The sequence below is a fragment of the Eretmochelys imbricata genome, chromosome 27, assembly GCF_965152235.1.
Source record: "Eretmochelys imbricata isolate rEreImb1 chromosome 27, rEreImb1.hap1, whole genome shotgun sequence".
NCBI classification, from domain to species: domain Eukaryota; kingdom Metazoa; phylum Chordata; order Testudines; family Cheloniidae; genus Eretmochelys; species Eretmochelys imbricata.
This window is the reverse complement of record NC_135598.1, coordinates 8,232,522-8,256,936: the sequence shown is the minus strand read 5'-3', so window position 1 is coordinate 8,256,936 and position 24,415 is coordinate 8,232,522. Positions and strand designations below refer to the sequence as shown.

General features: G+C 48.4%; 2 protein-coding genes across 13 annotated transcripts in view; one reads left to right on the top strand and one right to left on the bottom strand.

The window, feature by feature from the left end:
* LOC144257876 (microtubule-associated protein tau-like) overlaps positions 1 to 9,608 on the top strand; it is a 95,628-nt gene extending 86,020 nt beyond the window's left edge. For all 9 annotated transcript variants that reach the window (XM_077806069.1, XM_077806075.1, XM_077806068.1 and 6 more), the window contains 4 exons: positions 3,100 to 3,181; positions 3,630 to 3,742; positions 8,141 to 8,276; positions 9,414 to 9,608. In XM_077806069.1, the coding sequence (XP_077662195.1) occupies positions 3,100 to 3,181; positions 3,630 to 3,742; positions 8,141 to 8,276; positions 9,414 to 9,463 (381 nt within the window). In that variant the 3' untranslated portion in view covers positions 9,464 to 9,608. The remainder of the gene's footprint in view (positions 1 to 3,099; positions 3,182 to 3,629; positions 3,743 to 8,140; positions 8,277 to 9,413) is intronic.
* A 9,631-nt stretch (positions 9,609 to 19,239) lies between these two features.
* Positions 19,240 to 24,415, bottom strand: part of KANSL1 (KAT8 regulatory NSL complex subunit 1) — a 171,260-nt gene continuing 166,084 nt past the window's right edge. For all 4 annotated transcript variants that reach the window (XM_077806584.1, XM_077806585.1, XM_077806583.1 and 1 more), the window contains 2 exons: positions 22,510 to 22,744; positions 19,240 to 21,484 (listed from right to left, as the gene is read on the bottom strand). In XM_077806584.1, coding sequence (XP_077662710.1) covers positions 21,242 to 21,484; positions 22,510 to 22,744 — 478 coding nt within the window. In that variant the 3' untranslated portion in view covers positions 19,240 to 21,241. The remainder of the gene's footprint in view (positions 21,485 to 22,509; positions 22,745 to 24,415) is intronic.

Below are 24,415 nucleotides of genomic sequence, written 5' to 3'. Positions count from 1 at the left end.
CCTCAAAAACGTGCAGACTACTGGTGAAGCTGCATCCGCCAATGAAGAGGCAGCAAAAGCCTACCCCGAACAATTAAAGAAAATCCTAGAAGCAAAGGGCTATCTTCCGGAACCAGTTTTTAATGCTGACGAGACTGGGCTCTTCTGGAAAAAAACGCCTAACTGCACTTACACTTCGAAATCAGAAAGACAGGCCCTGGCTCCAAAGCAGCTAAAGTCCGTGTGACTGTGTTGTTTTGTGGCAATGCGGCTGGGCATTCAGTAAAGCCGGGCTTGCTCTGCAGGGCTGCAAATCCCCGTGCCCTACAAGGCAAGAACAAAAGTCTCCTGCCTGTGTTCTGGCAATCAAATAAAAAGGCTTCGGTGACAGCAGCTTTCTTTCTGGATTGTTTCCACAAGTGTTTCATTCCGGAGGTCAAACGGTACCTCCAAGAGAAAGGACTTGACTTTAAAGTGTTGCTGATCGTAGACAATGCTCCTCGCCACCCTGCAGCACTCTGGTTTGCACGGAACGATGTTGACGTTGTCTTTCTCCCTTTTTTGTTGTCTTTCGTTCTTCCATCTCTCTCTCTTTTTGACTACTCGCGATTTCCGCCTTACGCGCTGACTTTAGAACCTAACCCCCGCGTAAGATGCCACTCCACTGTATATACAGTTTGCAAATACACGCCCAGCCCAAAAATTTTACCTGTACTCGTATGGTACAGGAAAGAGGAACAAAAACTGCGTGTTGAGCGAGTTCACTAGCCGTTAAATCTGTAGGTGATCAGCTGTGTCCTCACACAGCAGTTGGAGTCAGGCTGCCTGTGTGATGAGTTATATGGCTCTGTGAGCCATGCTTTGGGCACTATTGTCTGTAAATATTATGAAATCTGTATAGTACAGGGTTAAAAGCACACAAATAACTAGATTTCACGGGGGGAGACCAGATTTCACAGTTCGTGACACGTTTTTCATGGCTGTGAATTTGGTAGGACCCTACTTATACTTATCAGCAGCCTCAGACCTTTTCACACCAATTGACTTCCTTTTGTTTTCTCCTCTCTGTGGTTCCCCTCCCTCTCCCAGGGGCTGGGCTGGCAGAAGGGCCTGTCCTTTCAGTGTTTGAAAATAAGCAGACCGTGCAACCACAATGTCAGATATTGATGTTACATGTTTATTTAGCGACCGGAAGAACTGGCTCATCAGAAGTCGTCGGCTTCCTTGAAGCAAATTTCCTGCCGACTTTGGAGAAAAAGGGAGGGGGGTTGTGCTTTCTCCGCATAGGGCCCTCCCCCCCTGATTTTTGCCCGGGATACATGGTGCTACTGTGTGTACTTTGTGAGAGGGCAGCAGTCTGTGCTCTTGACACTGATTCACTCTAATATGGGCAAGTGAATTCATCTTTCTTGCCACTCAGAACTCCGTTAGTTAATGGGAAATGAGCTGTTGGTATAGCAACGTTCATCTTTTTGTAAGCGTTGGGCACAGCCACTCTAGGGTCTCATCGGGTAATCCAGTGTGATCTTCTTTTTCTTCTCCCCCAGAGAGGTGCATTGGGTGAGGGATGGTCTGAGCATTGCAGTGGGAGCCAGGAACTCCTGAGGTCTAATCTGGGCTCTGGCATGGATCCCCTCTGGCAGCTTGCTTTGTGCCTCTGTATCCTCCTCTTTGAAATAGGGTTGCCTTTTCTCTGCCTCCAGGAGGATTGTGAGGGTTAGGTGATTGATGTCTGTAAAAGGGTTGGGAGAAGGGCAGAGAATTTCTATTTATTATTGGTAAATGGCTTTGAAGATGGAAGGCGCTGTAGGCTCGAGAGCTCAGCTATGCTTGATTCAAGCTTGTATTCTTTTATTGGTGCCTACTTAATTTAAATGAAAGGTGCTGAAGACTTCTTGGGATGTGTGAGGGAGTTGCGGATACAGAGAGCAGCTGCTGAGGCTCTTTGAGTCATCCTTTTCTGACCTCTTATGTCGATTACAAGAGCCATTTCCCTGTGTCTTTCTCCATTCCCAGGTCTCTCCTCTGTGACGCCAAACCCTAGGATTCTCTTTCTCCAGTTTTACTCTCCCTTGCATGTAGAATGTGTGCTCTGGTATCTACATGCAAGAACCGCATTAAAATAAAGGAAGGCTTGTTATCACTATGGTATTACCGTCAGATATTTGGCTTTTGAAGTAACTCTGAGGGATATGGGGACGTTTTCCCTTCTGTTTTCTGCTCATGATGTCACTAGGGTGTGTGTGTTGTTTGTTCATATGTATGTATCCCTGGCATGCCTGGGTCTCCCAGGTCTTTCTAGAATATGATCCGTCATCAGATTGTTCAGTATGTTCTTTCTTACAACTATGAACCCAGATTTACTTTAACTGTCCCTGTTGTGTGTATTGCAAAACTTCTGTCTTGTTTAACCAGTTTAAATGTTTCCAAAGGCTGTTACCCACAAAAAAAATTCCAGGCGTTCAGTGTCATGTGATGAGAAATCTTTGAACTTGCTGGTTTAAATGGCACCATTTAAATGAAATGATGAGATGTACACATTTAGACATGCTAAAAAATTTAAATGCATTGTAAGTAATACTGTATAATGTGGTTTTGTGTATTATCGCTTTGCGACTCGTGTAATTCCATTACAACATTTTTCAGAAACACATGTTTCAGTCACTTATTCTACACACATTGATCATTTCTGTTCTTTCAGTTTTTGTGGACATAAACTTTAAGTTTTACTTCAGAAAAGGTATTTATTTTTTTTACATTTCTCTTTAGTATATCTTTTTTTGGATGATCTGAATATGAAACTTAATTAAACATTCCACTTTTTTCTCTCACTTAAGCACTTTAAATTGCCTTTGCTTCTCCCCCCCCCCTTGGAGAACGGATGATAACCTTGTGCATGCTGACATGTTGATTTTTAGATTGGCCGCTACACATACGCTTTAATGATTTCACAGTTTCTGGTGGCAAGTTCTTCTGTAATTGCTAGTGTATTAATCTTTCGGGGGTTAACTACATTTTGTCTCAAATCCAAATCAGGTCCCAGTGTATTCAGTGCCATCTTTATCCTTTGTGATGCTAAAAATGGGGTGACCTTTCCCTTTTTCTTTTTGGTATGAACAGGTGCAAATTGTTTACAAGCCTGTAGACCTGAGCCATGTGACATCCAAATGTGGTTCCTTGGGCAACATTCATCATAAACCAGGTATTGTCTGACTTCGTAGTGCCTGAGATTTCCAGTGCTTTCTTTGTAACCTACATTTTAGACATACCGTGCCAAGTGAGAGCGATAAAGAGCAGAGAGGTGGGGCTGGGCTGACAATACAGGGACCAGACAGCAAGTGTGAAAAATTGATACGGGATGTGGGTAATAGGTGCCCTAAGACAAAGCCCCAAATATCTGGACTGTCCCTATAAAATCAGGACTTCTGGTCACCCTAGCCGAGGAAGAGAGACTTAGAATGGCTGGTGGGGCTCGGAACACTTAAGGGGCACCGTTTAACAATCGTTATTCTGATCATTCCCCATCCATCAGCATATCTTGGTGCCCAGATGTGACAGCTGTTAGACAGCGTGAACAATAGATGCTTGACTCCAGAAACCTGGGTTTCATTCTCTGGCAGCACTTAGCCCCACTCTGCTTTCTCTTCCAGGTGGTGGCCAGGTGGAGGTGAAATCGGAGAAACTGGACTTCAAAGAGAAGGTGCAATCGAAAATTGGGTCGTTAGATAACATCAGCCATGTCCCTGGAGGAGGGAATAAAAAGGTAAAAAGCTGTACTGTGCCGAGTGTCCCTGCTGCCCTCTCTCAGGTGGGTATGCGCTCTGTGTACGTGTCGGAGAGAGTATGGGGGCAAGCACAGATCAATGTCTGGACACAGCAGCTACAACCGGGTTTATCCAATTCCTGTTTCATACAAGCGTCCTCTTCTCTGAATGCCGGGTGTGTTCTCTGCCACAGCTCCCCCGATTATCCAGCCTTCCCCCTTCTAGAAGCCACTACAGCATCTGGGGGGAGAGGGCTGCAGTGCAGCTGAAATCAGTCACATCTGAGCGACCCTGTGCTGCTGTCCGCTTGGAGGCAGCTTGTCCAAGGTGTAAATTGTCGCCCCTGGGAAGTTTCAGGCTCCGATACAAGTTACAAGCACAGACGTAACTTGAAAGTCAGCAGGGCTGAAGCATGTGCTTAAATGCTGCTCTGTGTCGGGGCCTGATCCGTCCGTCTGACTCATTCGTGCTGCTGAGTAACGGGTTTGCTTTCATGCCGGTGACCTGGCAATGGCACGTGTCGGCAGAGCTGCCTGCCGCACTCAGGGCAACGCAGCCTTGCAGAGGAAAGTGGGACACAGCTGATCACTCTAGCGCTGTGCAGCTAAATACCAGGGCCCCAGCGAGATGTTCACAGCCTAGCAGAAACTGACCAATCACTTGCTTTTGGGGGCGATCGGGAGAAAACCATGAGAGGTGTGTGGCTTTAATGCAAGTGTGAGTGTTAACTTGCAAGCTACAGTCCGACTCGGCCCAACTTGTGTGGCTGAGATTTCCTCTCAATAGACGTTATTCTCCTGTGTGTTTTTAAAAATCCCGTGCCTACCCATACTATTGGTGTCTGTGATAACAAGATACACATTACATGCACACTCTGTGCTCGGTCCATGTTTGTAGACTCATACACATCTAAGTATTTGGGGCATTTTGAGCAGTTAGGGGCCTTTCCTACCAGGGTGGGGTGGAGTGGGCTGTGTGTGTATTTACGGTTCTTTAGCCAATAGGCATTTTAATATAAACATGACATGAATATGAACAAGTTATTTTAATTATATATTACATGAATATAGAATCGTAGGACTGGAAGGGACCTCGAGCGATCATCTAGTCTGGTCCCCTGCACTCATGGCAGGACTAAGTATTATCATTCTAGACCATCCCTGACGGGTGTTTGTCAAAACAAAACGATATGACCAAGTGATTTCTTTTTATTTGATTTCCTAGTTTTTCTGTTGTTCCCTAAATGTCAGTGTAATCGAATGGGCATACACCCTGGGCTTTCCTATTGTAAGATGTTACAGCTTATAGTTGGGTTTGCATCTTACTTGGTATTTTCGGCCTCAGCTGCAAAGTATGAAGCAGACTGTTGGATTTTGAAGCTGGCATTTCAGGAAAGCACTCTATTAAAGACTTGACTTTAATTAGAAAAGAGCAAGTTGGTTGACATTTCAGAGAGAAGATATTCTCTTCTGGCCTCAAACTTCAGTCTCCCAGCACAGGCTGAACAGCTGGGCTGTAAGTCTGCCGCAGTATTTGACATCTGAAAGTCGGGGAGGTGTGGGGGGGTGTGGTGTGCATGTGTGCATATTTAATAATTTAAAACTAAATATTTAAAACTAAACTAAACTAAAACCTGGGAACTCTGGTAAGAATAAATATTTAACACTTGGGGTGGGCTTAGTCATTCGTTTGGGGGATGTTGATGTGATTTGAACAATTAAACCCTTGACTAGGGAGCGGGCTTATGTACAGTCTTCTCTTTAAGCACGCACTAGTTCTGTCAAAGGTATTGAGACGACGACTCCTGCTTAAAGTTAAGCATGTGCATAGTGCTCTGCTGAATCGGCCAACAAACTCTGTAAAACGTGTTAAGTGTAAAAAAATACTTCTGCTGTTAGCACATTGTGTGACTACTGCAAATACGGTATTTTATAGCTGGTATCTTCATGGTTTAGACATGAATTGAAAATTTGCTTGGACTGTCTGTGTTGATTTTCTTAGTGCTGAATGCCCCGCTGTGCATTAACCGGGTCCCCACGAGGGGTGATGCGTTGATGTGCGCACACTTCCATGTGGCTGCATATCAAACAGTGAGATTTAATCAGTTGAATAATGATCAAACCTCATGAATAGCCAATGATAAATGGCATTTTTTCTTTAGACCTGCAGTAAATTGTTCATTAAAACAAATGTACGTTGAAGATACTTCATAATTTGCTGTTTGTTTATTACGTAAAAATTAAAGTCCCGTTTTTAAACACAAGACTTGGATGATAGTGCTTGAAACATTCTCACAGCAAAGTGAATGGTACCAGCATCTGAAATGAGACACTGAATACAGCACCACTGGGTGGATGAATTAGGCAGGAATCATGCAAGGATGCTGGGGTGGGGGGGTGATACATGGATTCATTAGTCAAATTTGGGGACAGTGGGGCAAAGTATTCAATTCCTCTGCAGTAGGAGTGAAGATTATTGTTGCCTTGCTGATTGTTCAACATTTTTATCAAAAACTTAACGAGATGGAAAGGTTCTGTTCAGCTCTGTGTTCCAGCACTTGGTTTTTGGATGCATTTTGTAAATGTCTTGAAAAGCTTTCTAGCTGCCAGCCTCTTCCAGCACTAGCTTCTCTGACTGAGGAATTACTTGGCTTCCTTATCCTTCTCTCACTGCCATTACACATTGAGCTGTCCTGTGCTGCTCTCTTCCTTGTTCAGCTTGAGCATCTTTTCATTTCTTTTTATCTCCTGGTACAGTCACTGAGCCATAGTTAGAAGCTTTTGCCCTTTGGAGTGGGGCTTTACTTGGACATGTGATATTCAGAAGCTGCAGATTAACAACACAATAACACAGCTTCTCTAATCCCATGTCGTTGTGTATCGCGGTATTGTAATTTAGCCACAGGTCTCATTCAGTCATGTGATCATGATACTGAAATTCACACCTTCTGGATGCATAAATATAACTTTGGGTACATCTACACTGCAAAAAACAAGCCACGGCAGCAGTCTCCGAGCTCGGGTCAGCTGACTTGGGCTCACACTGCAGGGCTCAAAATCGCAATGGAGATATTCCCGCTCAGGCTGGAGTCCGGGCTCTGAGACCCTTCCCCCTTGCTGGGTTCCAGAGCCCGGGCTCCAGCCTGAGCGGGAATGTCGACACTGCTGTTTTTAGCCCCGTAGCACAAGCCTGAGTTAGTTTGAGCTGAGCTCGGAGACTCAATGCTGCAGGAATTTATTTTCTTTGTTTGAAGAGTTAGATGCACCCCCAAAAGACCAAAGAGGGTAACGTGCTGTACAGGCCCGGTGTAGCTTAGAGAGTCCCTCTCATGTCCAGGGGCCATTCTCGCCCTTTAACACAGAGCTGCTGTCTGCCAAATCCCAATATGCCCTCTTAATCCAGGGAGGAGCTGCTTGGGCTAGGATCGAGCAGGACCTGTAGCTTTTTAGGCTGTATCTCCATTCAAGGGACAGCTGCAGTTGGTTCCATTTTAGACAAATTGGGCATGGCCCTGGCCAACTGCTGGTATGGGCCTTGGCTGGAGCAGTTTAGGAGCCCACTGCTTCATGTGACGGTTTCTCGCCTTAGGGGCTGTTAGGCTAGGAGAGGGTGGGAACGTCAACTGTGTTTTAATATGTACTTGGCCAACAGAGGTGGGAAAATGGGTATTTGGACAATGCAGCTGCTTCCGTCCCTGAAGTCCTCCCCACAGGAGTGACTTGCTGAAGTTATGAGGTGAAACGTATCCAGACAGCTGACATGCTCCCCCAAATAGTCTACATTTGTTTGGTGAGCGTGGGTGTGTCTACACTGGATATGTACACGATATGATTGCAGCACGTGGAGGAATACCCAAATGCGAGCTCGACTCCTGGATACGTCCTCAGCTTGTGGGCCCATCTTCACTGTTACCTTTAGCTGAGCTAGCTAGAATCAAGCTAGCCTGGTGTGCGAGCAATCACGTCTCTGGTAGCAGAGTAGACCTCCCCTTAGAGACTGCAGGATGTTTTAGGGCCACAGGATGGGTGATGCTGATTCTTGACAGCTACGTTCAGGTGTGGCAAAACTTTGCAGCGCAGACCAGGCCTCAGTGCTGCTGTTACAGCTGTGGCTCCGATTGCATTTCTCCCTATGAATCTGCTTTGGATTGTGTCTCTGGGCATCTCCTTTCTCATAGCAAATGGGATTTCCTTTTCCTATCTAGCTCCAAACCTCCTGGCCCTGTCGTCCTCTTTCTCTCTCTATGGGCTCAGTGAAATTTCCCCCTCTCCTTCGATGCATTTTGCAGACCTGTTCCTTTCCTCGCCCCCCTCTTCCCATTTCTTTGATGTAGGTTTTAATTCAGTTAATTTTGTTGCTGACGCCCTTTTGCGCCCCACTGATTTCTCCACCTATAGAGAGAGAAGGGCAAGGATGATGAGCGCGGTGCACAAAATGGTGTCCCCCAAAGTGCAGGGCCTCAGTCATTGCTCGCTGAGCCCCCCATCCCCGAGGAGAGCCCGCTCCCAGACTTGCAGCCAGATGGTGATGCCAGTAAGTAGCCACTCATCAGCTTCCACCTTAGAGCTTATGCATCCACAAGAGAGGGGGGTTTGGCTATTGCGCAAGCCTTGGGCGTGGTGCAGGAGCCCTGTAAAGGCTCAGTATTGGCACGCTCAGCTGGATCGTGTGTGAGGGATGGTGATGGTAATGTAATAACCAGTGAAAGTAACTGAACACTGCGGGGGAGGTTCTTTTTACAGCTTCCCCTGCGCACCTCTGCCACTGTGTCGCGGCCCCCTGCTAGTCCTAGACCCCTAGAAGATCAGGGTTGGAAGGGACCTCAGGAGGTCATCTAGTCCAACCCCCTGCTCAAAGTAGTTAGAGGGTGACCGAGATCCCTAAATGGCCTCCTCAAGGATTTGAACTCACAACCCTGGGTTTAGCAGGCCAATACTCAAATCACTGAGCTATCCCTGCCCCGGGTCCACCCGCCAAACTGCAGCCAATGTGCCATAGGGCTGACGGGCAGCACCCCGTGATGTTCTGGTCCTTCCTCCCCCTTTGAGTTTTGCCTATTTGCCTTAACCTGCAGCAGCTCCTGCTGCTAGCCCCAAGACAAAGCTCCCAAAGGGGCAGTTGGGGTCAGGTGGGCCCCCTCCCCCCCCAGCTCACTTTGCTGTCAGCTGAACGCAGTGAATGAGAGCAGGTCTGCAGTGATGAAAAGCCAAAAGCATTAGCCCCTGTACTGCCGATCAGTTGTCTCTTGTCCCCTCCTCAGCATTGGGCATAGGGGACTCTGCTCCTTGCCCTGCTAGACCAGGGTTTGAGAAAGTCACTGCTCCATTGAAGTGAGGCCATAGCATGCGCACTGAGGCCCAGGTTCTGCCCTGGTTTTCCTGCAGGCACCTCCCTTTGCCTCTAGCAGCCCATCTGCCTGAGGGCCTTGGTCTGTTACTGGCAAGTGGTTCCTCCAGGCTTCACCCTGCTCCTTGTCACAGGGCTGAAAATGGAAGAGAAGGTGTGCTCGGTCCTCCAGTCACCCGCTGCACCCCCTGGGATGGCCCGTGGGGACGGAGCACTAACTCCCCGTTCACCGTTTTTAAAAGCCAGCCAGAGCCTCTCACGTGGGCTTGACTGAACCGCTCCCCCCCCATGTCGGGGCTCACCCTGTGCCTCTTCTTTGTGCAGATCGAGTCTCACAAGCTGACCTTCCGCGAGAATGCCAAAGCCAAGACTGACCACGGAGCCGAAATCGTCTACAAGTCACCCACCGTCTCCGGAGATGCCTCCCCCCGTCGCCTTAGCAACGTCTCCTCCACCGGCAGTATCAACATGGTGGACTCCCCCCAGCTGGCCACGCTAGCTGACGAAGTGTCTGCTTCCCTGGCCAAGCAGGGCTTGTGATCGCCTGGCCGCGGGCGGAGAGAAGAGAAGAGAAATCAATCTGGCCTTCTTCCTCTGTTCCTTTTACAACTACTGCCCCCTCCCCCTGCCCCCCAAATGGGTAATGATTTAACCTACTTTCACTGTCCATTCAGCTCTGGCTCCAGGACTTCAAAATCAGTAACAGCATTAGATATAAACCCTCGCCTTCCCCAGGCGATCTTAGCCCAGTATAAAGGAACGTGATCACACCCACACAAAGGGAGTTTGGTTTCTGCTTAAATTTAACTTAACTTCAAGGTACAAGGCTGTTTCCCCCAGCGCCATTTCAGCCAGACTGATCCCCAGCCCCCCAAGATACAGTGAGCCCGGCACCTCCCCACCTCTAACAACATCCCTGGTTGCTTTTCAGCACCCCCACCCACCCCCAGGCCACTGGTTTGCTTAAAACATGTTTCATTGTCCCAGCAATTTCCTGGGGGCAACCGCCCCCTGCTGGGAAGCATGAGGCACAGCCCTCACCATGGAAATGGAGTCATGACAATGGAAATCTCATGTTTGCAGTGTTGTTGTAGCAGTGTCGATCCCAGGATATGAGAGAGACCAAGATGGGTGAGGTAAAAGCTTTTACTGGACCAGCTCTGGTTGGTGAGAGAGACAAGCTTTCGAGCTACACAGAACTCTTCTCTCCGGTCTGGGAAAGGTACTTGGTGTTACAGCTGAGTAACTGCGACCACCTTTCCCGGACCTGAGGAAGAGCTCGGTGTAGCTGGAAAATGTGTCTCTCCCACCGCCAGAAGCTGGTCTAGTAAAAGCTGTTACCTCACCCACTTGCCTCTCTGATGAAAATCTCAGACTAGTTAATACTATGTAGAAACCCAGAGACAGTATGGGAGGCCACCCACCTTCCCCAGGGACTTCTTGGGGAGGGATGTGACAGAAACACCCTTTTTTCTCCCCTGGAATTTGGCCCTGAAGCTACTTGGATTCCTAGTCACAGGCTGGGACCCAGGCTCCGACTGTCTCTCCTCTAATTAAAGGGCACCAGCCTTATTCCTTACACCCAGCAAAACTGACTTTCAGGTCCTGGGAGCCCACAGCTTCCCTACACGTGGTGCGAATGCCACGCCCTGAAGGGTGTAGGTGTAGTAGCCACGGCAAACTCGCTGTTCTCAGAGCTGGTTCCTTTGTCTAGGCAAGGATCTCACCTGCTCTCTGGTTTCACTAACGTGTGGTTTTAGGGCTCCTCCTTTTAACTCATATTAATGACAACAACTGGTGACTCTTCTCCCAGGCTGTTCCTCTTACAAAAGGATTTCAGCCTTCAACCCGGGCCTCTAGGGGCAAGGCCTGCTCCCAACACTACTCTTCTCCTGGGCTGAGGGTTCTTACCCTGCTCAATTTTATGGCCTTGGGCATCTATCCAGTTCACCGCCCTCTTCCTCCTGTCCTGCTCCCACTCCTGCCAGCGTGTGTCCTGTGCACTGTGTGGTCTGGAGTGCAGGTGAGCACGGTCCCTCTGCAAGGCAACAACATGCTGTAAACACTGGGTGAGTGGGTTGGGGGACCTGTTGCAAGAAAGAGCAGAGTGCTGGGGCTATGCTGACCCATCTGAATTCCTAAGGTATATTGTGAGGACGGGGGGATGGCTGGAATTTGTTTCCCTCCCTGCATACCTGTAGGCTTTCTGTTCCTCTCATGGTACGAGGCTACAGCCATGCTTGTCTGTGTCTGTCTGACTGATTGATGTGGGCTTGAATTCTGTGAGGCTGGCCGCACAGATTTCTCAACTTGTGTGTCAGTTTCTGAGAAGCTGCCCTAGCCGTGAGGCTGTTGCAGAGTGAAAGTTCTCTTGCCCTGAGCTGAATTAATAGAGGACTTTCATGTTCTGTGCTGTCTTCCAGTAGAAAAGGGAGTCTCTTGAGTTAGACACATCTGGGACAGCTAAGAGCTGCGGGATTTGAATTCTCCATCTTGTTAGCATAACAATTACTAGAGTGAAGGCACGTTTCTGTGGTCAGAGCAGTGGATAGAGGGTGACAAAGCAGCAGACAGATGGAAAGAGCATCATTATTTCACCTCGCAATTTTGGAAGGAAATCTTTATGTCCAGGAGATAAGATGTGCCTGAAGATAGAAATTGGGCTTCCCTCTTCTTAAACCCAACTGCCTGCCCATAAATCCCTCCCTTACACCCCCAGGTGGCCCCTGCCTCTTTTAAGCTCCAAAAGCTGGCTCCATGCGGTGGTAATGATGACACTAGGGATTATCACTTCATTTAGCAAAGGGATGCTCTCGAAGTGTATCCCTCCCGCCCTAGTTTTGTCGGAGTGGTGCATTTATGCTGGAGCTGTTGAGTAGATGAGTTAGGATTTTTTCTTTGGCATACCCTAGTGTTGTATAGTGGGATTTGTCTGTATATGCTTGGAAATCACCAGGGTGATGATTGTTCTGTAAAAAGCATGTGTTGTAAAATTCAGTAGGTAGGTTTTGAACTGCCCCGTGCGCTCAGTACTGAGCTAGAATTCAGCCAAAGCGACTCTCGCTGCTGTTCGTTTAATCAGAAAAGAGTGAGAGCAAATCTGGCTAAGTCCAGAGACAAATCCAGTCAGCACTAACCCGGTAGCAGCTCATGATGGGAAATGTATTTCCAGAAGCTGGAGGGTTCTGGCCCTATGAGCTGTGTATGTTTTCTGGGAATTTGGCCTGCAAAGGACAGAGAAGACTCTGGAAGTTCATCGCAGAAGGTGATTACACTGCTAAGCTGGTGAAATTGTCCTGCTAGATAATTGGGTCACTGAGCCCAACCCTTCATCCTGTGCAGGACTAGGCTGTACATGTCCTCTGAGACTTTTTCCAGTCTTCATTAGATGCCCCCAGGTGATGAGGCTGCCTTGGCTTCATAGCCACTGCCCAGGAAAAGCTTTCCCAAAGCCAAGTGCTGTCATGGCGATGGGAGTTCTGCAGGCCTGGTGATCACTTTTCTCTGGATCACATTTGAACCCTTGAGTGCTATAGATCCCAGCAGCATTTTAATGGACTTCAAACTTTAAAAAGGAGCAAAGCAGATCCCCTCCTGTTACACCCACTGAGCACTTGGTATTTTGTTGCTCAGCCTCCCCGTGATCTCTCTCGTAAGCACTTCCAGTCCCTGACACCCGTGTACTGCCCTCCTTTGCAGATGAGAAAAAGGAGGCAGGCCGGAGGAGTGATTTGCCCAAAGCGTCAGTCATTGAGCTGGGATTAGAATTTGGGGAGCCCAGGGCTCAAACCAGTAAAGCCTTTGATTTCACAGGAGCACCGTTTCCTCCGTTACCCAGTGACCCGCTGGTGGGAGAAGCAGAGGGCAGCTCTGTTCCGTCTTCTGAAGCTCCAGCTGCTAGTTCCCACCCTGTGTAATGTCCAGCTTGAGGCTGGGAGGAAGGCTCACTTCTGTGCCAGTGACTATGGGGACTGTGATCAAAGGCCATTAAAGCTGACTCCCCAGGGCAGCCCATTGGCTGCGTAAGGCAGAAGACACTTTAATGTTTGGAAGTGGTGTGTTAGTCACATCCTGTGGCTCCACCATTAACAACCTCAGCTTCTCTGGGGTCTTTGTGAGCTTACCAGACCCCTCATGCCCCCCTGGTGTGAGTGCAGCTATTGGGGAGGTCAGAGGTCAGGGAGTGAGACACTCACTGCTAGACGTGGGGGTGGGGTGTCTGTGATACAGTAACTCCTCACTTAACCTTGTAGTTATGTTCCTGAAAAATGCAACTTAAAGCAAAATGATGTTAAGCGAATCCAGTTTTCCCATAAGAACTAATGTAAATAGGGGGACAAAAGACTGTGTGTGTAAGTTTTAAACAATTTATGATGATGAGTGTGAAGCTTGGTTGAGGTGGTGGGATATTTCCCAGGGAATGCCTTACTGCTAAATGATGAACTAGCACTTGGCTGAGCCCTCAAGGGTTAACTCGTTGTTAATGGAGCCTCACACTCTACAAGGCAGCAGGAATGGAGGGAGGGGAGAGACACACCCTGTGTGTGTGAGAGAGATGAGCATTGCCCCTTTAAGTAACTGACCCATTCTTAAGTACACTGCCTTGTTAAGTTAATCAGCAAGCTGAGACGGCAGCAGCTGCTGCCAGGAAGCTCCCTCTGTCCTGAGCCCTGTTGTATCTCCCCTGCTCTACGGAGATGGGGTAAGCGGGTTGCAGGAGCAGGGGGACACCCTGACATTAGCCCCTCCCGCCCCCAGCAAGCAGGAGGCTCTGGAGAGCAGCACACGGGCGTTGGGGGAGGGAGAGCTGAACTGCTGGCAATTGATAGCCCAGGGCTGCTGCACAGGGAAGTGGGGAGCTGAGGGTCCACCCCGGTTCCAGGCCCCCACCAAGCTGCTCTTCCTGCAAGCAGGCGGCTGCACAACTGTAAATGAGCACGCTCCCCCATTGATCGGTGACATAACGATGTTAAGCAGGACGCCTTTAAGGGAGGAGTTGCTGTACCATGTCCAGGCACCGGGCTTGGGGGCTGTGGGGTGAGAGGGCCACACGCACAGCTGGCAGGATGGGGCTGCCTGAAGGCGAGCTCAGGATTAAATGGCTGCCAGGAACTAGCGCGTTAGTCTGGGGGCAGCGTCTTCCCTGGAGAGAGGCCGATTTCGGAATTGTAAGGGGAAAAGAAAACTCCCGGAAGTTGGCTGGCTTCGTGGGGCTTTCAAGTGTAAATCATGGGAAAGTAGGTGAGCTGCTCCAGGCCCTGCCGCCACCGTTGCACATGCCCCCCGTGGCGGAGCTGCGGAGAAGAGCCTTAAAGGAAAGCTGCCCTTCAAAATAAAAAGAGCTGAGCTGCCAGGGGAGCCCGGAAATCCAGAGTTGCTTCGGGTTTGCACCATTCGAGCCCTTTGTTTTAGCCGCTTGTTTACGCAACCCTGAGTGCAAATTAAGGTTAAAACAAGAAACTATCCCTCTCTCGCTGCTTTAGTTGCTATGGCAACCTATTCGGACCAAGAAGGAGGTCACTGGCCTTGGCTGATGCTTGCCATCCCTTGCCCTGCTGCGGATGCAGTTCCGCCTGGCACCTTTTGCCACACCGAAGAGGCTTCGATCTGCTTCTGAGCTAGCTTTCCTTCCCCAAGGGTGGGGCCTTCTGAGGAGATGTCAGTGTTCAGGAAATCGGCAGGGGATCCCCCCCCCCCCGTTCCCCCACTGCCACAGCCTGGGCGTACCCAGCAAGGTACCTGGCTTGGGCCCCCGCCGTGCTCGGTGGCAGGACTTCGAACAGCCCGACCCTTTCACGGGCCTGCTGTTTTACTGTGTAGACCTGCGTCCAGCAGCCCTTTGCCAGTGCGAGTCAGCCCAGCAGGAAGCCAGCAAGTCTGGTTTTGCTCAGGGGCCACGTTTGCAATAGGCTGCTCTGTTTTAGAGGCACAGGGCTATTGCTTCCTAGCTCGTAGTCCAGTAGCGGTGCTTGTTTGCCTGGTTTGTTGCAACCTTATCTCCTGTATGATGAGCAGAGGCAGCCCTGAGTTTAGTATCAGAGATCATCCCGCCCTCTACTAGCATCAATCTCACCAGAGGTAAGGGCAGGATATGGAGCAGGCTGCTGCTCTTGTACCAAAACAACTGAGCAAGCAGGAGTCTGAGCCCTGGTGCAGCTGTTGGCTCTGGTGTATGGCCTAACCCCCTGAGGAAATGAGCTACTCCTAAGGCAGCTCAGTGGCAGGTACCAGGATGGGTAAACTGCATTGCAGCTGGCTGGGTAAAGGATGTTGCCACACTGTTTTCCTTCTTATAATTACATTGACTGAGCTAAATTTCAGTTTTAGATGTTTAAGGGGGGAGGGATCGCTCAGCGGTTTGAGCATTGGCCTGCTAAACCCAGGGTTATGAGTTCAATCCTTGAGGGGGGCCATTTAGGGATCTGGGGCAAAAATTGGGGATTGGTCCTGCTTTGAGCCGGGGGTTGGACTAGATACCTCCTGAGGTCCCTTCCAACCCTGATATTCTATAAGCTGTGAATCAGTTCAGCTGGTGTGGTGGGTGGCACAAATTCGAGCCTGGCGTTTCTAGCCCTGAGCAATGGTATGATTTCTCTAGGCTGCCAGTACAGCCAGCTGTCTCTGTTGCTCATTCTGATCAGTCCTTCAGGAACCAAGAGGAGTCTGGGGAGGTTGCCTGAAGGACTGGCTCAGCTTGGAAAGGGAGATGCTAGCTGGGGTGTTGAGGGCAAGCAAGTCAGCCTGTTGGCCAACACTTATTTCCACTGGGATCTCCCCATTCACTATTTGCACGCAGTAGGCAACCAATGCTGTGGCTCTAATGCCAGCTGAATGCTTGCTGAGGCTGGCAAGGGTCACACGCCAGCCTGCATTCACTGTCAATAGTTCCCCTTCAACGGACTCTATGATTGTCAGAGCCTGTCAAGTCTGTGATGATCTTTGTATCATTGTGGGATGATAGGAACCCTAGGATATTTCTGTCCTATGTAAATGAGCAACTGGGAGACCCAGTGAACAAATCAGTTCACCCATTTTAACCCTCTTCTGCTTCAGCCTGGGCACCTGCAGTGCTGTTAATCTAAAACTCTCCTTAGGCCACACTGTACGCAGTGGAAGTTGGCTAAGTCAGGGCTTGCTGCAGGCCCCTGCCACTTCCCAACACCGTTGCAGCCTGGCCTGGGCAGAGGTGCTTGGCTTTGGCAGAGTCAGCACCCAGTTATTTTATAATGTAGATCGCTGGAGTTCAGGAATGGGGGGTTTTAGTTTTATTAACCCTTAGAACCCTGGCCTGAATGTCAGTTGTTGGAAGCTTACAGAGATCTGCGGCCTCAACCCCCTTCCCCCGTGTTTCAACTTCCCACAGTCAGTCCTCGAATCTGCAGTCATTGCTGTGTCTAGAGCTTCTCTCCCTGCCCTTTCCAGCCCCCTGCTATGCTTTACCCTCTCCAGATGGGTCCCAGCCCTTCATTGCAGCACCCAGACACTTATCTTCCAGCAAAGTAGCTAGGCCCAGTTCCCACCCTAACCCTCCATTCTCCAAGAGCCCAAGCCTGACCTCCCAGCCCATAGAACATGGTCATTTTATAGACATCACCTACCTGGGCCTTAAGCCAAGGCCTGAGATTTACTGCTAAAGGATGGTACATTGATGTTCTGTTCCTTTGCTACAACACCCATCTTGGTCTGAAAAGGGTTAAAACTGGTACTATAGAACCGTATTTCTGAATTGGGGGGAGGGATAGCTCAGTGGTTTGAGCATTGGCCTGCTAAACCCAGGGTTGTGAGTTCAATCCTTGAGGGGGCCATTTAGGGATCTGGGGCAAAAATTGGGGATTGGTCCTGCTTGGAGCAGGGGGTTGGTCTAGATGACCTCCTGAGGTCCCTTCCAACCCTGGTATTCTATGAACTCCAAAAAATGCTCCCTGCAGGCATTTGAAGTGGCAAAAGGACAATTTTGATTCCCTGTTGAATTTTGCGGGGGGGATGGGGGAGGAGGGCTTAATCTCTGTATGATCATCCTAGCTTAGCTTCCTGTGTGTGACTGTCCCTAGTGTAGTGTGTGTTTTAACAACTGGTTTACACGGATCGTTGCTGTAAACGTGAATTTGGAAATAAAGTCATTACTACAACAAAATGCTGCCTTGGTGCCCCTGCTTGCGGGAGGGGACGGAAAGGGTGGGTCTGTTCACCCCTGTGGGAACACTGCTGGTCCTCTGGACAGCTATTATGTACCCTGTGGGCAGAGCTGCAGTGGAATCAAACATTCCCTCCCAACAGGGCCATGCAGAACGTACTGTGCGAAATCTTCCACCACCCCATGCAATGGGCACTGCAGCAAGTATCGTTCACCTGCACCTACCCGAAGATGAGCCTTAAACTGTAGGCCATGTTAATCCAGTGCTGCCTAGGTGAAAAAACAAGCACTTGCCAATGGTGTATGTTCAGTCTCTTAAGAACAAGGCTTCATTTAACCTTTCAGGGCTCTGAGCACAGGAAAGGTTTTAGGATGGGAGAGAGCAAAAAACGACAGGCCAGGGCCTGTGAGATTTCCAGCCACTGCAGGCTTGAGGTCTCATGGGATTTGGAGTCCTGGGCTCACAGACACTTTGCCACCTTCCCTTAGCTAGGCTGCTGTGGGCTGTGCTAGTCACAGCTTTGGGGTTTGGAAGGAAACCCCCCCCCCCCATGCCATGGGACTGCCCACAGGTGGTTGGGGTTTTGGGGTTTTTTTTAGCCTTCCTCAAAGAGAAACCTGGGGTTGGATTCTTGGCTAGGTGCCAGCCGGAATTCTTCACCTCCCAGCTGGAATTCTTCAATTCCCAGAGGTCAGCTTGGGCCTGTGAGAGTCCTTGAGTGGTGTCAACTTTTGGCAAGTGCCTAGTGTAGAAACTCGCTGATTCAGGCTCCAGATCTACAGCAGGCATACCAAGGACATCTTGTTACAAGATGGGGGCATACAAGAACCAGGGCCTGGGGAACCACCCCAGCCCCACAAAGGGCTGACGGGGGGTCAAGGTGTCCTCTAACCTCATCTCCCCCTTCTCCCCCATGGGTGAGTGGAGGTGCCCAGCAACCCTCCCCCTCATCATTGGCTCTTGCTGTAGGAGCCCCCCCAAGAATTGTGCAGGGCTTGTTAAAATAAAACCCATCCTCCTCCTGCCCCAGGAGCACCATCACCAGGGTAATGTTCCTTTTTTGAAAGGGTCTGTGGCTACATAGGACTTGAGGCTCTAGTCACTCACAGGCATCGCAGAATGCTCCCCTCTTGTCTGCTGCTCACAGTGCTCATGCCCTCTCCAGCCCAGTCAAGGTTTGGCCACAAACGCCTGGGTTGAGATGTTTAGTCATAAGGATGGACAGATCATGCCATGTATACCTCAGTCAGGTAAGGCTTAGCTTGAACACACCTGCTGGAGAGCACAGGGAAGAACGAAGCAGCCACGGAGGTTTTACTGGGGAGAGAAAGAGGAACGCATGGGGCTCAAACAGCTTCTGGACATGGCTGGAGAGAACATCGTTAACAGCAATGTGACCTAATCTGCCATGGCTTTCTGCAGCTGCTGGAGCTCTCCACTGCCAATAAATGGGGCCCTCCTGAGGGAAAGTTCTTCCACAAAGGACACAGATATGGGGTGTGACAGGGTTGATCCAAAAGTGAGAAACACTTGGAAACAAATGTTTAAAAGGTGAACTGCAGAAGCAAACCATGCCCTATGCTGATTGCTCCTTTACCATAACAGCCTGCGATCCCTCCCCACCCCTCACTTGCATTTGCTGCAGGTTATTTTACCTTAGAAATAAGGGCCTCCAACCAAGCTGGATGTCCCTGCCTCTGGTGCAGGATTGGAGAGTGACACCATCACTATGAAACTCGAGCTGCTAGAGTAGCTGCCTTTAGTTATTTCTGTGGGGTAGAGGTGAAAGGCAGCAATGTTACTGTGCAGTGAAGGCACCTGGGCACCCTCCAGTGCAGAAAGGGAAGGTGGGACTTGCTCACCCACTTCTGTAAGTAAACAGAGAACTTCAGAGCATCAGCAAGACAGCTAGAGCAAGGGCCCTGGGGTCAGGAACCCTAAATTCTATTCCTGGTCGTCATGCTGCTGAGCCCACGCCACCGGGCAGGTCACAAAAGGGGCTTGGCATCGCACACTCCATTTTTTAAATTTTTTTTAATCTTTTCTTTTTTTTTTTATAAGCACATTTGTGCTTTGCAAACAGAATCAGGACATTAACAAAGATCAGCTTCTCAGAAGAAAAGCGTTTCTATAGAACAAGGACATTACACAGCTCAAAGCAGGAAAAGAAAAATATTTACAAAATACAAGGTGGTTTTTTTGTGGTTTTTTTATAATGCTAAAAGGGTTATTCAGAATTTTCAACCTTATAAATAGAAAAGCACTTATGCAAAGGGATATGGTAGCATTGGTTTTTTTTTGTTTTTTTTTTAAAGAAACGATGACAAATCCTTTAAACTAGAACAGAACCAAAGAACACTAGATAATGTTGAAAATTGTGAAAAAACCCCAACCATTAAGCAGTTTAGCTACTATTTCTTTACGATTACAAAATGGAAAAAAAAATTATGTCCTTTGTCTTTTTTTTCCTTTTTTGGTGATGTGATTATACATAAGACAGGCACAATGCTAACAACAGGACAGGGACCAACAGCCACACCGTCAGGGTCAGAAAACATTACAGATGGGAACGGTGTGTGGGATCCAGGAGTCTCTAGAGGAGGAGGGGCCAGCGGTGGTGCCATTTTAAAGTAAAATACCTGTCAAACTTTATGATCATCAGACCAAAAAGTCCTCAAAAATGAAACTGACTAAACATTTGTTTTCAAAATTTGTGTGGAAGTGGAGTTAAGCAGTGGTGAAAAACAAGTCCTGATCTTTTCCTAAGCAAGCAGCCAAGGCTCTACTGAGCTGGACTTCGAGCAGCACACGACACTTGCTTTTTCTTAGGACTTTTTTTTTTTTTAAATAGATCAAACCAATTTAAGCGAAACAAACATTAGCAGCCTATGCACTGCAGCCTACAGACTTCACATGGTGAATTGCTGAGTCCTACTCCTGCCAGCTGAACACTCCTGGCATCTGCAGCTCATCATGCTCTCTAAGCAGTAACAGTAACAACAGAAGTGACATTCTGATGGCCAGCTGCTAACCTCGCCTGAAATTTTCTAATTGTGGTGGGTAAAAAACCACGAAGGCAAATTAAAGTGTTGGTGACAGAATCGCATTTCCTGTATCAAAGCGTGTACTGGTGCCAGCAGCAAGTCAGATCTCAGCAGGAGGAGTCCTGAAGGGTGCTGGATAAACTCTGCTCCTGCTGAAGCACCAGAACATGCTGGGCTGGACTCCCACTTCTCTGCCCCCCACCCAGTATAAAAACCACAGGGTGTGAACTGAACAAGACTGCTTCCCAAATCCCACTCTCCCACAGGGAGCTGTGCATTAAGCAGCTAATGAGGGGACCTCCTTTCCCCAAGTGACAGGAAGGCTTGTCCTCCATGAAGCGAACAGCTGCTCTAAAAGCAGGAGTGGAGAAAGGAAGAAATGAAGGGCAATGTAGCCTGGGGGAATCATGGAGAGAATACTTGGAACTACAACCTAGGGAACAAAATGACAGGGAGTGTGTGTGCAGGGACTGCAGATCTCAGCTCTGCACATGGGGAGAGACAGCTAGTGCGGGAGGTTGCATTCCAAAGACATCACTTTTCACCACTAATTTCACTCCACTAAAACTTTTCAGGGAGGAGGCAGCAGGCAACAGAGTGTAAGAGAAAAATACCCTTTCGCTTGAGAAAAAAATCCCCAAAGTCTGCTAGTCAGCTAAATCCTGTGCTCTAGAATCATACACCTAAGGGGGAGGGGCGGAAGGGTGTCTGGCAGGCTGCTCTCCTCCCGAGGCTTCACTCTGCTGGGAGGAAGCTGGGGTGCTCTTATTGTGTGACAAGGAAACATGGAAAAAAAAAACAAAACAAAAAAAACCCAAACAAACAAAAAAAAACAGTTTCTAAACTCCTTAAATTCACTAAAAACTGTGAAAATTCCCGGCAGGATGTTTGAATATCAAACGCAGATTTCGGAAGCTTTAATGCCAAGAGTTAGTTCTGTGTGTTGGTTTTGTTCATTCCTTCCCGTCCGTCTCTATCTGTGTGCTGGCCGCTGAACTGCTGTCGCTGCTGCTGAGGAGGCCGCTGCTGGGTGCCGGCTCTTGGGGCTGGGGAGGGCGGGCAAGGGGAGGGCGCTGTCCATCTCCCGGGATGACTTGCTGCCTGATGTGCGCCGGGTGCAGCGTGACAACCGGTCCTGGGGATCAGATTGGTCCTCGCACTCTGTCTTGGGGTTGTAGGAGAGCGGGAAGTAGCGTCGCTCCCAGGGCTGCACAGCCTGAAGGGGAGCGAGAAGCGGAGCTGTTCACAGGGAGTGCATACAGACACATGCTCAGAGGCTCTGTCTGGGTAAACTCTATGTGGTTTAGGATATCCTCCCCCCCACCCCCATCTTCCTGTTTCCCATTCATCCTTGACATATGGCAGCCCTAGCCAATGCTCTCTTTAAAGATGCTTCACATATTGCGCAGGTTCAGCCATTAGCACGGGGAGGTTCCTCAAGGGACCAGGGCAAAGTCAACTCCCCCCCAAGCTGGCACAGAGAGACCACAGCATAGCCAGCACCCAGCTGTCAGAGGCCCCCTGTGACCAGTGAAGCACCTGTACGCCTGTTTTTCTAGCAGGGTCAAGCAACCCACAGCCAGCCAGGACCACAACTAGACTAATTCACACACATACCATGAAAAAAAAAAAGTGACCTTTTATTGATGCAAATGGGAAGTATCATTGGATATGAGCCCCCCTTACACATTAAATGGGTCACATGGACCAAGGAAGGTCTCAATTCAGACCTCCCAACAAGAATTCCCTTCTCCTGGCCGTTCAGCTTGCTCGAGAGTTTTAAAGAGAGAAGAATCACAACGTAGGTGTTAGAAAAACTAAAACACCCATCAAAGATCAATAAGATGAATGTACTTCCTGCAGAAAGCCTCATTAGGGTTCATTTTGTCGTGTAAAGTCTAGCATTGTGTTGATTTGTTCCCATGTTACTACTGTAACATGACAGGGTTCTTAGGGCACGCACATGGAGGATGAGTGCCTAAAGGAAAAACTGCCAGAGAGGTCAGATCTTGCCTGCCAAAGCTGAATGAGAATGCATTTTTCCATTCAGTTCAGCAAACTGAATTTCCCATACACAGATTCTCAGCAATTCACCACAGTAAATATATTCCACAGTGAAAAACAAACCAAAAATTTGAATTTCACATTTAGCCTCAAAAATAACACAGCTTCTCAGTAATGTGTATGCATCTGGACCCTTCCACGAGCCAGAGGGGACAAGAAGTCAAAACAGTCACCCACCTGTTCGTCAAGGCCAGCCTCGGGTGTGGAACAACGGGTGTCCTCACTGGACAAGAGCCGCATGGAGTCACGGGAAACAGGTGTGAGAGGGGCAGAGTGCAGTTCAGGGCTGACGGGACTGCGTGGTGAGAATTCAGAATGGGAGTGGCAGTTGCCCACATCGGGTGATGGTGGCTGGGGAGTGGAGGGGTTCCCCAGCTGAGGGGTTGTCCGACCGTCTGCTGATCTGTAAGACCTGGAATTTAAAAAAAAAAAAAAAAAAAAAAAAGGGAAAAAAAATGTATTTTTTAAGTTCCCATTTTACGTTTCACTACTGCAGTCTGAAAGTCCGCTGTCATTTTGCAAAAACCTCATTCATTGCCAGCTCACCCCCTATAACACTGTTACCACACGATCTATGTCACTACTTGCAAGGCAATCATCAAGATGTGCACGTGCCAATGAGGAGTCACTGTTTGGACTTAGTACTGCAACCTGACCCCTCCATCCAACGATCATTGTTTCGCTGCATCATGTCAAACTCCGAATAATCTCTTTGGGACAATTGTGGGTTTTTTGGGGGGAGGGGCTGTTTCTGTGGCACACATGTCTGCTACACTTCTGAGTGCTGTACAATTATAGTAGTAATTATAAGCCACCCCACAGAGTCGGTCACTTAGGTAAGTTTTCCCAAGTATTCTCCTGATAACATCTGTACACTAAGTAACAAAGACATTTGTTCGAACAGCTAAATAGTGACCAAAATATAATTAAGCTTGACATTCTTTGGGGGAGGATAGGAGCCAAAGCCTAAACTTTGGAAAGGGAACATAAAAATAAGGAAGCTTGTCAAAGACTAAAAGTCAAAACTGAGGGATTTAAAACCCTTCATTAAAGGCATGCGTACATCTAAACAAAAAGGGAATCAGGAAGCAAGTAAACCAGTGTTTGGCTCAATGGCAAGCTTCAAAAGGGCTGTCTGAGGTAAACACGTCCTTTAGAATATTGAAATCCAACCCTAGTAAAAAAGGAGCATAAGCTATAGCAGGAAGAAAATCAGAAGGGCTAAGAGAGAATTTGAAGACTAAAAAGCCAAACAAAAACAGCCAAGAAATTCTTCAAGTATATCAGAGCCAGGAAGACCATGAGATCATCAATAGGAGGTCTGCTCGAACAATTAAGGATGAGAACAACATTACAAAGAAGCTAGACAATTTATCTGCATCGCTCTTCACAACAGAGAATGCTGGGATATTATCTACCCCAGACGTACTCTTCTGGTAGTACAGATGCGGTACTCAGAGTTAGTTGGAGGTATCAGAAAAAGAGGTACTGGAACAAACTGATAAACTAGACAGAATTAGTCATCAAATCCAGAGGGTACACTTAAGTGTTCTGAAGTTACTTAAGAAGGAAGTGGCTTAGCTGGGGAATGAATGTTATACCCAGTACCTTTTAAAAGGTACTGGGTTATGTCTGGAGAATTACAGACCAGTAAGCCTTATTTTTGTATCTGGTAAATAGGTTGAAATGATGGTTAAAATAGAATTATTAACCATCTAGATGATCATAACATAATAGGATCTAACTACCATGGTTTCTGCAAAGTTCCACATGATTTCCTCATACATTTCTGACATCAGATGGGGACAGACAATTTGTATGAGGACATCTCATTGGGAAAGCTCAGCCCCAAAGTTGAAGGCATAATTTTACTCACCATCATCACCACAAATGGTCTGCCCCAACTGATAGCTTATCAGTTCCATGGTCTGTGTTTCTCTACAGAGACACCATTCCTTCCCACAAGTCCAACAACACTCTAACCCTACTGTACAAAGGGCCATCTCAGATTCTCCAATACTACTGCCTTTCAGGATATGAACCTCTGTAGATCAGTCTTTCGCACCCTACTCCCAGATACGCA